Source organism: Equus quagga, chromosome 11 (genome assembly GCF_021613505.1).
Source record: "Equus quagga isolate Etosha38 chromosome 11, UCLA_HA_Equagga_1.0, whole genome shotgun sequence".
In the NCBI taxonomy this organism is placed as follows: Eukaryota; Metazoa; Chordata; class Mammalia; order Perissodactyla; family Equidae; genus Equus; species Equus quagga.
Genome location: NC_060277.1, coordinates 96,316,922 through 96,328,493, shown reverse-complemented (window position 1 = coordinate 96,328,493; position 11,572 = coordinate 96,316,922). Strand labels below are relative to the sequence as shown.

The window sequence follows — 11,572 nt, the reverse complement described above, 5'->3', positions numbered from 1 at the left end:
CCCCCACACACACACATCAACAGCGTGACCTTGAACAAGTCTCCCGCTGAACCAGTCTTTGGCCCTGCTCACCCCGCGGGGCGGCTGGAAGGATCGGATGAGAGATTAGATGTGAAATCGTTTGTAAACTCTAGGGAGCGCTACAGACATCATTATTCCAACTAGCTTGTACTGAAGGGGGACATGTGTGCATCCAATATCCTTCAGTGCTCCCCGGGGCGTCTTTGTGTCTAGCTAGTTTTCATAAGGGAAGGGGCTTCGACTGTAGGCTGGTTGGGACAGGAAAATGGGAGGGGACCTGGAATTCCCTCTCTTCCCCGCCCCCTCTCACCGACGTGACCTTGCGGTAGATTTGCGCGGCATTCTGGCACTCAGAGTAAGGATACTCCGAGGTAGCCATCTCCAGCATGCACATGCCAAACGCGTACACGTCCACGGCTTCATCGTACTTTTCCTCGTACATCTCCGGGGCCATGAACTCCGGAGTCCCTGTAGGATCCACAGCAGGCATCAGGCTGCACAACCTCTCTTCTGGCTTCGTCCCTCCCCTTGGGTGTACCATGGGCTAGGTAGCCTGGGGGCAACCCCACGAGTTCTGGAGTGCAAGTGACCGACCCTTCCCCACCGTGTGTGCGTGGGGGGTGGGGGGGCACAGGGGAGAGCGGATGCCATAGGTCTCCCCATCTCCCCCGTGGTCTTCTAACCCTGTGGATCTCGAAGGACCCTCCTGGGGGGAGGGGGCCCCCCAGGCTCTCTTCTGACGTAGGGGAGGTAGGAATGGCAAGGACCCTCCTAGAGAGACGCACCGATGACGCTCTTGGCAAAGGAAGCACGCTTGAGCGTGGCTAAGCCCAGGTCCCCGATCTTGACGGAGCCTGTAGGGCCCGTGATAAAGACATTGTCGCACTTGAGATCCCGGTGCAGGATGGGGGGTACTCGAGAGTGTAGGAAATGAAGCCCCCGCAGGATTTGGCGGCTCCAGCGCTGAAGGACTCGCGGCTTCATCTCGCGGAACCGCCTCAGGTATCTGGGGGAGGTCGCATAGCCGGGGTCACGGCGGGGACACGTAGGCAGGGGAGGGGGTCTCCACTGAAAAGTTCCCCCTCGCCACCCGCACCGCCGCCTGCGCATCCTCTGCGGTCATTCTCCTAGCCTTGGTCTGCGCCCGGCTCCACGGAGAAACTGAGTCGGGGATGTAGTAGATAGACACAAGGTTATAAAACAGCTCAGGCGGTAAATTCGCAGATAGAGCCGCAGCCAAGGTGCTGTGGGAGCGCCGGAAGGGATGACTAATTGCCCGGGGCGTGGGGGAGGGCTTCACAGAGGAAATAACTTTTGTGTTGCGTCTTGAAGGATGAGTAGGAGTTGCAGGGTGAAAAGGGGAAGGGATGAAGACTTTCCAGGCAGAGGAGATACCGTGCTTGAAGGCACAGAGACAGCAAGTGGCAGGGCAGGGTGGGAGGAGGTGCTGGGAAATCTGTTTGTCTGGGATTTAGGTTGAAGATGAGGCTGGATCGTAAGGACTTTGTGAGCAGGTCAGCAAGTGTGGACTTTATCCGGGGGGCAGTGGGAAACCTTGAAGGGGTTTTAAGGAGGGAAGTGATAAGGTCAGATTTGCGTGGCTAGAGATTCGCCAAGGCTGCAGAAAGATGAGATAGCTTGGAGAAGAAAACGGCAGAGAGGGAAGGCCCTTTAGCGGGGGGCTACAGGGCTTCAGACCAGTGAGGTGGCAGCAAGGTGGGGGCGTGGATGGGGCAGTGAAAGCCAGAGTGGGGAGATATAAGGAGCGACTTGAAGAGAGACTGATGGGGCAAGGGCCATGCACAGAGTGGAGAGACAGGAGGCATCTTAGAGAGACGCCCAAGTTTTGGCTGCAGTGCTGGGTGGACCTTGTCATTCACCAAGGCAGGGACACGGGGGGGGGGGGGGGGGGGGGGGGGGGGGGGATAGTGAGCCTGGTTTTGGACCTGGACGAAGAGTCTGAAAAACCTGGGAGAAGTTCCAGAAGCAGTGGGGACCTCCCATCGCCAGCCCTCCCACCAACCCACCACCTCTGCCAGGTAGGAGCTCACGTCTTGAGCGTGCCCGAGGTCATGAGTTCAGTGACCAGCACGATGCAAACCTGGCCCCTCAACACCGATTTCCACGAGTCATAGAAGCGGACTATGTTGGGGTGCTGCAGCCCCTTGAGCATTTCCACCTCCTCTGAGAATCGCTGCCGCTCGGCTCGAGACAGTTTCCGAGTCTGTGGGGTAGGGGATGGGGGTCACGGTCACCTCAGGCCCAGGACCCACACGGAGAGGGGCATGGGACACATGGGGCTGGCTGGGGGAGAGACTACAGATGACGCTGCGTCAATGGGATCACTGGCCCAACCGTCTGTAGACCCCGAATTCCCGCCCGCCGACTCAGGCTGCTCCAAAGACACGCCCATCCTGGGCCTGGGGCCACCCCCTGGACCCCCAACAAGACACAAGCGCCTTTATGCAGGCCGGTTCGGGAGCCCTGAGCTCAATAGTGCCTTTGTGGCTGCCCGGGCCGGCCATGGGGCGGGAGGAGGCGCCCGGGGGCTGGCAACCGGTAGGCAGGCAGGCAGGCAGCAGGCAGACAGCAGGCAGGGAATTGGGGCCGGTAAGAGACTTGGCCCCAGAAACTCGGAACTGCTAGATCCAGACAGGACGCGGGAGGGCTGCAGCGGGAGGTGAGAGATGATCCAGGACTAGGCGCCAGGATACTGCCCCCTGCCCCATGGCTGTCCCGCCCCGCTCTCATCTCCCACTCCCCCAACCCCTCCAGTTTGGCCGCCTTTCCTTGCCTGGCCTAGAGCCTGGGGTGTGGCACTGGCAAGAGCAAGGGGCAAGCCCAGTGCCAGGGCTGGAGGGGAGGACCCTTCCCCCAGGCTCCATCCCCTAGCCTGAAATCTGAAGCTGCTGGCCCAGACCTAACTGGGTTCTCCACGGTGGGAGAAGGGTCCCGTGAACCAACATCCCCCTGAAGCCCACAGGGCTCAGTGCCTTTAGGTCCTGGAAGGGAAGGCCCAGGTAGGCAGTGAGATGAGGAGCAGGACTGGACTCAGGCCAGGGCTGAAGCTCCCTGTCTCCCTCTTCCCCAGCTGTGGAGAAGTCCAGAAGTGTGACTGCTCCAGAAGGGATCTGGGAGGGCCCCATCTTGTCACAACAGCCTGAAATCTTCTGGAAGTAGCAAGGACCCTGCCCTATTTCCTTGCCTCCATCATCTCAGCCTCCTGATCTGCAAAGATCCAGGGTGAGGGAGCAGGAGGACGAGGGTCACACTGAGGACTTAGGGGAATGGGAGAGGAAGAGAGAGTGGGTAAGAGAGAGTGGGTAACCAGTGCAGGAAAGTGGTGAGGTCAGCCACCCCTCAGATCTGAACTGGCTGTCTACCCAACTTCCCATCCTATTTTCCACTTCTCAGTTTTAAAGTAAGAATGTCCAAAACCAAAGGGGAACCACCATACACCACCTGCCTCAGTTTCTCCTTCTGTCGCCCAGAATCAGCCAGGTTAATGGATCATCACAGCAAGGCGGGCAGGAGTGTTTGGACATTTGACAGGAAAAATACATCCCTCCCTTGCTCCTGCCCCCTGGGTCTCCCAACAGAGACCTCCAAAGTTTCCCATCCCGAGATGCTACCGAGAGGGCGCCCAGCCGCACCTGCAGCTCACACCAGGCCACCTCCACAGTGGTGTCAGTGTCCAGCCCTCGATACACCGTCTTGAACGAGCCACGTCCAATCTCGATGTCAAACTTGAGGTATCGGCCGTCCGGGGACGTTGCCACAGCCTGGGTCTCCGTGTCCTCTTTTTCCTCCAGCTCCCGCCGCCGCTCCCGGGCCGCGGCTTCGGGGATCCTAGGCGGTTCTCCGGCCCCGGGGCCCCCTGCGGATCCCGAGAGCTCCGGAAGCGCGGAGTCTGTAGCCTTCACCTGGGCTCCAGTCCACGTGCCCTCGGGGGGCTCTCCGGAGCTAGGCGGTGGGCTCCTCGCGGGGCCGGGATTAGGGGAGTCCGGAGGATCAGGGGGCTCCGGAACCGGTGAGGCTGGCTGGGACCAAGAGCTCAACAGCCCCAAGTCGACTGAGCTGCGGCGGCTGAGACGGGAAGAGCGCGGCCGGGGCTCAGCCTTCCCGGAGAAGCGGCGCGCCCGGCGAGGAGGGGGCCCGAGGCGGGGCGGCCCCACGGCCGCGAAAGGCGGCGGCGACCGCAGGGCCAGGTCGGCCTCCTCCTGGGACATGGGGACTGCTGTCTCTGGGGCCGGAGGTGCCAGCATAAGGAAGAGCCGTGCACCGCAGGGCGGTAAGCCGGGCGGCTGGAGAGGAGGCGGCCTGACAGGCAGACTGGCTAGGTGCGCAGTGCCCCAGCTGAGCTCCTGGGGCCCTAGCCCCCAGCTCTCCGGCCCCACAGCCCCGCCCCGGCCCCGCCCCCGGCCGAACTCCCGCCCCTACTCCCCAGGGCCGCCCCCTCCGCGCCGCGAGCTGCGTGCATCCCCTTGTGGAGCCCCCCACCTCAGCCGCCGCCCCGCCCCCGGCCGCTTGTCCTCTCCCTCGCCTCCGGGCGCACCCGCCTTTAGTCTCTCATTCCCAGGCAAGAGACGGGTGAGGGGCGGTGATGTGTCCTCTGGCACTAAGAGTGTGCAAACCTATTGGGGGGCGGGGGGGGCAGAGAGGTAACGACGCGATGCTGGGACTAGGAGAGAAAACATGACCCGGGCTCTTGGGCCCTAGAAAGGGCGGTGGTTAGGGGGAGGCTACTACCCGCCTGCACGACCCAGATAAGGTAGCGCCACCCCCTCCTAATAGTCCGGAGTAGCCCCAGGCCGACAACACAAAGGTCAATGAAAAGGCCTGGTTTTCTCTAACGCCGCCGCCGCCGCCTCCCCTCTGAGCTGCCCAGGGATGGGTGTGTGCACCCCAGGACAAGCCCCTCCCCCAAACCAAGGACCCGGTCACCTCAGCCTGGCCCTGGCTAGAGTGGCTGTTTTTGCTCTGTGGGCTCTCCTTCCTCCCCCTTCTGTTTGCCAAAGATTCCAATAAACCAAAGTCCATATCCGGTTTACTCCCCCTCAGCTCCCCCTGGCCTCAACTACCCCATCCAAACCAGACGGATGGAGGGAGGGGCTTCAGAGTCGTTTAGGACTTTCATGGGGGAGATGGTGAGGGAAGGGGAAGCCATTAAGTTCTCCAATTCAGAGACAGACAGCAGTTTGTCCCCAAGCTGGGTTCCATCAGCACTCCCCCACACAGCCCACCCAGCAGATGTAAAGCCACAGACTCAGTGGAGCCTGCCAGCACTGGAGGACCTTTTCACTTAGAAAGGCCAGTGGACTTCTCTCCCCTCTCTCCTAGGCTGGGATTCACTCAAGGGGTAACCCTTCACAGCCCTCCCCATGTCCATTTCAGTAGTAACTTCAGAGGCAGGCAGTGGGATTAGCTTTTTAATATCGTAAATCAGTGTCTAGCCCCACCTCTCACTGCCAGGCCCCTTCTTGGGCCTCCTATCTTCATAGTGCCTGGAAGGCTGCCAGCAGCCAGGGCTTACCCCATGCCCTAGGAAGGATCCAGCACCAGCCTGAGAGGACAAGGGGGTAGGAGGGGGAAGAGACAGAATATTGTGCAGGCATGTGTGTCTATGTACTTATGTGTGTCAACACATGTGAAGTGTTAGGTTTACAGACCCTGGCTCAGGGACAATCTAGGGCGGGAGAGGAGGTGCAGCAAGGAGAAGCACATCTTTTCTCCCTGGTGCCTCAGCCTTGCCCTATCCCAGGCAAGAGCTGGGTGTGAGGCGAGGGGACAGACACATGGAGTAAGTAGGAAACCCATCCCTGAACTGGAGCCCTTTGAGTCACAGATCCAGTCTGTGGGTACACTGGGTCTGTCTCCTTTTGAAAGCCCTGGAAGGGTGGGAGGTAAGAAGTAAAGGGAGACAGGTCTCTGCTAGAAGAACTTGACACCTCGGCCATCGCTGACAGTGATGATCTCAGCCTTGTGCTCCTGCTGTAGGGCCTGCAGAGCTCGTAGTAGGGTTGCCTCATCCAGCCCATGGAACTCTGCAGAAGACAGGGAGATATGGGCAGTCAGGGACACTCAGCTCCTTGGGGCTCAGGGCCTCGGAGAGCAGTCTAGCTGGAAGCTGAGACCTTGTGAGGCCAGGGTATACAAGTACCATCTATACTGCTGCAACTGCCACCCACCCTTCCTGAGCACTCCTTAGGAGTAAGGGATGGAAGAAAGCCTGAGTCAGCATGAAATGAGCATTCATGCCTATTTCCCCCTTCCTGGTTCTTCTGTCAAAATCCACCCTCACGTGCCACCCCCTCATTAGTGTCTGATGCACAGAGTGACACCATCTCCTTGTGGGCCACAAAGAGTGGGCCTAACAATCAAGCTTAAGGAGGTCTAGGCCTTTGTCACTAACACTGACTCTAGTTGCACATCTGTAACCATCAGGAGGACCTGTCCTACTACAAAGTATTATAGCCATACCTTAGGCCACAAAACTGTTAAGGTCTAGCACAGATTATCTGCCCTTTCCCAGTTAAAAGATCTCAGAGCCAGCTGAGTATCTGGAGATACGGCAAGATACTGCATGGAGATGTGAGAGGCAGGAGGCAAGCCCTAACAGGCTTGCACACCTCACCCTCTGCGGGGGCCCAGCTCTTGAATCAGGGAGCTTGCTTCCTGAGGAAGCCTCCAGCTTTGCCCAGCCTGAGTGGTGGGCTGGGCAAGGCTGCAGCACTGAAGTCATGGGTGATGGTGGGAGTAGCAAGCAGAGGCCTGCAGGGCAGGGGGGAACAGCCAAGAACTGTAAACTCTGTTGAGGCAGGCAGGGCCTGGCAGAAAGGGGAGGTGCCCCCTTTCCCCCACCTAAGTTTGGAACTTTTGGTGATCCTGGAGATCAAAATATGAAGTCACACATAAAAGAGCTAAGAGAGTATTTACACCATATAAAAATCAAACAGTATACAAATCCTTGCCTGGCCAGAAACCAAAGTACTTAAAAGGGATGGAGGTGTTGGCCCAATCCCTTCAGCTGACGCCCACAGATCTTGAGCCCTCTATAAGAATAAAGGGCAAAAGAAAGCCTGAGTCAGCAAGAAATGAGATTTCAGGCTTAATCTCCTGCCCTGGTTCCTCATTCAACATCTACACCAGTAATTCTTAACTTTTCGTGGGTCACAGATGCCCGACAATCTTATAATATGGACTCTATCCCTAGAAAAAGGTACATACACCCCCCCCACAAACAAAATCTGGGAGTTTTTTTGCATGTGAATTCAGGCGGTTTATGGAAACCTTGGACATGAGTTAAGAAGCCTTGTATTGTGTAGTGTTTGGAATTCAGAGGTAGAGAAATGGGAAGTCTGAATGTCAGTTAAACAAGGATCGAAGAGAGGAGGATTCAGATAAAACTGAGGGGAAAGGGAAAAGCATTACCTTCATCCTCTGTGTCTTCCCCATTGGTCAGTTCATACAGGGTGAACACGGAGTTGTTCTGGCCACTCCTGGAAACCTGTGGACACAGAAAATGAGACTGAATAAGGACCAGGAATCTCCTGGGAGAAGGTAAACTCACCAGCTCCAGCTCTCTGACCTAGGAATGGTACCTATTCCCAAACCAGGGCTCAGTGTCACCTCCGCAGAGGAGTGGCCTAAAACCACAAACCCTACAGGTGCTATATTTATGTGTGTACACACACATTTGGAGCCAATAAACCACAGGCCTTCACACGTGTGTGGAGTGACCTCTTTCTGGTTGTTTTCCTGTTCAGGAATGGGTGGTGTGTGTTTGTTATATTTGGGTTGTTGATACTTCTTACCCTTTTCTCCCCCTTGGTAAAGTTTAGGGCTGGTGGTGGCTGGGAATCTGGGGAAAAGAGTCTGGCCCCACACCCACACTGGTTCACAATGTCTCATTCATATTGTGGACAGCCCCATAAGGGTGCGGTGGGGGAGGGGCCCGAGGGTTTTTTTTTTTTCCCTTCCTTTCCCCATTTATCTTCTGTGGCCACAGGCTCCAGCCAACAATAGTACTCGTGGTTCCCAGTACTGCATTCTCCAAACATGGCCTCACACAGCCTCTGGCCTCCTACAGGCAAAGAAAGGGAAGTTCTATACAGCCAGGGAAATTGAGTCACTGAAAAAGGCTTGCTTGGAAGACCTATATTTCCTCTTTCTGCCCCCTCCCACTTTCTCAGTCTGGATCTGGAAACACCAGGTATCTGCTGAGCACAGGTACAGTTCTCCTTTACCATGGGTCACTGTGGCAGAATAGTCTCACCCACTGATATATGAGTTTCCCCCATTCTTCTGGCCTCCGCCACATGATCAGGAAGCTAGACTTGTTCTTATCCAACCACTCGAGGTTCCCTGCAAAATAGATACTTATGAAAGCAGCATGCTCTAAGAAGGGACAAACAGGCAAAAACCAAGGTGGAACATAGTGGAAGAGACTGAGCTTTCAGAAAAAGAAATTCAAGATTTGTTTTACTATTACTATCTGCAAGGCACCCATTCTTCTACTTCTCTTCAGGTCCTAAGGCACAGACGCAGAGATTTCAATTTTGTATACCAATGGCGGAAAAGACCTGGGGGAATTGGGCTGTCTACTGTACAGAATACTCTGGGTTTCAAGCCAGGGGAGAGAAAAAAGTTATTAAGAGAAAAGACTTGTGCTAATCCGCGCTCAGGAAAACCCAACTGGGAGGGAAAAAGAGGAATCTGGGGAACTGAACCCACCTTTCTTCCTCAGTTCCTCTAATACAACCTGGATTGATTCCACAGGGAGCTTCCCTGGTTTAAGGCTAAGGGCATGGCATAAATGGGATGAACTGGGTGGGCTAAAAATTCTCAGAGCCAGTTTCATGCTAACAATCATCTGCCCCCTTCCTATCCTTCTCACACACATGCATGTGCAATTCCCCAACAGAATCTAAGTTGGCATTTCCTGGATATTGAGGGGAGGAAGGTAAACAGGAACTGGTCCAATTAAAAAGAAGAGCTTTAGGGGCTGGCCCCATGGCCGAGTGGTTGGGTTCACGTACTCCATTTGGGCGGCCCCGGGTCTCGCCAGTTCGGATCCTGGGTACAGACATGGCACCACTCATCAGGCCACGTTGAGGCGGCATCCCACATGCCACAAGTGGAAGGACCCACAACTAAAAATATAGAACCATATACCGAGGGGCTTTGGAGAGAAAAAGGAAAAATAAAATCTTTAAAAAAAAGAAGAAGAAGTTCTAGAAAATTAAAAGTACTACCATTTCTCACCCTCTGTCCTCCCTTCCTTCAGCCTTTCTCCACAGATATTTTAGATATGAATCAGGCAGCAAAAACAAATGACCTTTACTTCCTGGGAGGAGGAGAGTAGGTGGAGAAAATTACTAAAGGTAGTATTAGAGTTTGAGCCTCACAGAGAAGAGGACAGGAGATTCAAAGAGTCAAAGGGCTCAGCTTGAAAAGCTTGGGACTTGGCTTCAGGGCAGAGATTCGAAGCCCCGAATGACACCTGGGTACTCATCAGTGCCTAAGACAAGAGGGTTTGGTGCTGCATTTGGGTTGGGGGTGAAATGGATGTCAGCTACACATACTGGCTCTTTCCCAAGTCCAGTCTAGGTAGGAACCTGCCCACTGTGGGTGAAGAGAGTGTGTGAAGTCTGGGCATGTGGTAAAGTGTGGAAGTGCATGTATGTGGGCTGTGGGAGAGTCTGAGGGAGGATACGCTGCAGCTTCACGTTGTTGAAGAGCGGGCTCTCCTGAGCTTCCATCACCGTCATGCTGGACTGTTTGTGCAGGCGGCAGAAGGACAGGACCAGCGAGCACCAGGCGGCCAGCTGCTTCTGCCGAGTGTCCACGTTCGGCTGTAACCTGCCGGGTGAAGGGAGCGGGGCGCGGAATTAGAGGGTGTGAGAGGGCGAGAGGCAGCACTTGCCGGAGGCACGTCTGGGGGACAAAGTGAGGGACTGAGGGTGGTGGCGACCGGGTCCTTTCTCCCCCTCCCCATTTGAAGCATCGGGGTTGAGCCCAGGGTCCGGGGGAGGGGAGGGAGGCACAGCGGGGCTTCTCGGGGTCTGAGCCTCACGTAAAGAAGGGCGGGAAGCGATACTGCCACGGCCACTCGAAACTCATCGCCATCGTAGTAGCCAGGAACCCCCGGAACCTCCCAGCAAAGGACTTCCGGTTTCCGCTTCAGCACGTCCGGGCAGAAAGCATAGCAGAAAGGTTCCGGACTCCCACTCGGGAGTGGGGCGGCCTGACGGGAGTGATATTTCTCGTCAGCCAGTCCTTTGCTATTATCCTAAAAGTCCTTACCGTTTAGAGCAGAAAGAGCCCTCAGAAGCCTTCTGATTGAATCCCAGAGAAGGGACGCGACTTCCCCAAAGCAGCACAGTTTGTTAGTAGAACTGCAAGTAGAACCCAGGTCTCCAGACCCCAGTTTAGGCTTATTTCCACTGTGCTGGGCTTCTTTTAATATTAACATTCGTGTCAATTGCCGTTTAACTTAAACCCTCCTCAGTTCCTATGTCCTTCTGCTCCACCATTCCTCAGTCTCCTGCAGCACCCATGAGGGCGCGTTTGTAGCTTTTATCACTGGAAACGGCTCTGCTTCCATGATTCGGAGCTGCCATCTTTGACCACTGCCATCTCTCTCTCACATCCTCACTTTCCTAGTCTCAAGTCCTCAGACCCCTTTTGGTCTATGACTCCTTACCCAGCCTAGACTACTCAATTCTGTCCTCTTGCCTGCTTACCAACTGGTCAGTTTCCAAACCAGAATTGTTCCTTGTCCCCACCCCCATCCTCTTTTTTCGCTCCTGGGCTGGGGAGTATCACCGGAAAACAATCACAGACCCTGCTAGCTGAGCCTCAGATTCCCTGACTAACCTCACTGCTGGGCTCTCACTGCAACCCAACACTGTCTTTCATTGATTCCCTGTCACATACCTCAAGGTAACTCCTCACACTTTCCCACTCGTCAAGCCATTCCAGCTGTCTCTCCCTTTCTGCAGAATCCCCTTCCCTTCTATGTTTATGAGATTGAGGCCATGTATACGAGCCTCTTAATCTTTCCCTCTCTGTCTGTCACTACACCTGATTCATCTCTCAAAAATGTCTCTCCACTTTTACTCCTTTTTGGACTCGAAGAAGCATCACTTCCTTTACAAAGCCAACCTTTTGGCAGGTCTTCTTGCCTCTCCTTTCCAACTTCCGCCAGGACTTCTCTGTGTATCATCTTCGCTCTTTCCCTTTCTCCTGGCTCCTCTCTCCTAGTCTGAAAACATGCTCAGGTCATGCCTGTTTGAAAATATGCCCAATTTCCTTGACTCTGCCACCCTCTCAATTTCCTATCTGAACTCTAACCTTTTCCCCACTCAAGTCCATCCTTCATTGTGCAGTTCCTGGTCCATAGAAGTGCCCAACAAATATTTGTTGAACGAATGGATGAACCATTCAATTAATAATGTTCTCTCAAAGGACATCATCTCCTTTGCTTCCATGGCACTGCTTTATCCTTCTCCTGCTACTGTCTCTCTGATCTTTCCCTTTCATTCTTTAA

General features: G+C 55.2%; 2 protein-coding genes across 5 annotated transcripts in view; both read right to left on the bottom strand.

Annotated features, from left to right (window-relative positions):
- WNK4 (WNK lysine deficient protein kinase 4) overlaps positions 1 to 5,298 on the bottom strand; it is a 15,998-nt gene extending 10,700 nt beyond the window's left edge. For all 4 annotated transcript variants that reach the window (XM_046675851.1, XM_046675855.1, XM_046675854.1 and 1 more), the window contains exons 1-4: positions 3,675 to 5,298; positions 2,073 to 2,245; positions 807 to 1,027; positions 332 to 489 (exon numbers count right to left, since the gene is read on the bottom strand). In XM_046675851.1, the coding sequence (XP_046531807.1) occupies positions 332 to 489; positions 807 to 1,027; positions 2,073 to 2,245; positions 3,675 to 4,286 (1,164 nt within the window). In that variant the 5' untranslated portion in view covers positions 4,287 to 5,298. The remainder of the gene's footprint in view (positions 1 to 331; positions 490 to 806; positions 1,028 to 2,072; positions 2,246 to 3,674) is intronic.
- Positions 5,299 to 5,437: 139 nt separating this feature from the next.
- On the bottom strand, positions 5,438 to 10,248 carry VPS25 (vacuolar protein sorting 25 homolog). Its single transcript, XM_046675856.1, has 6 exons — positions 10,097 to 10,248; positions 9,737 to 9,882; positions 8,755 to 8,808; positions 8,297 to 8,385; positions 7,453 to 7,528; positions 5,438 to 6,065 (listed from the first exon to the last, which is right to left on the bottom strand). Exons 1-6 carry the CDS (start codon positions 10,147 to 10,149, stop codon positions 5,953 to 5,955), a joined length of 531 nt encoding a protein of 176 aa, XP_046531812.1. The 5' UTR covers positions 10,150 to 10,248; the 3' UTR covers positions 5,438 to 5,952.
- Positions 10,249 to 11,572: the final 1,324 nt, after the last annotated feature.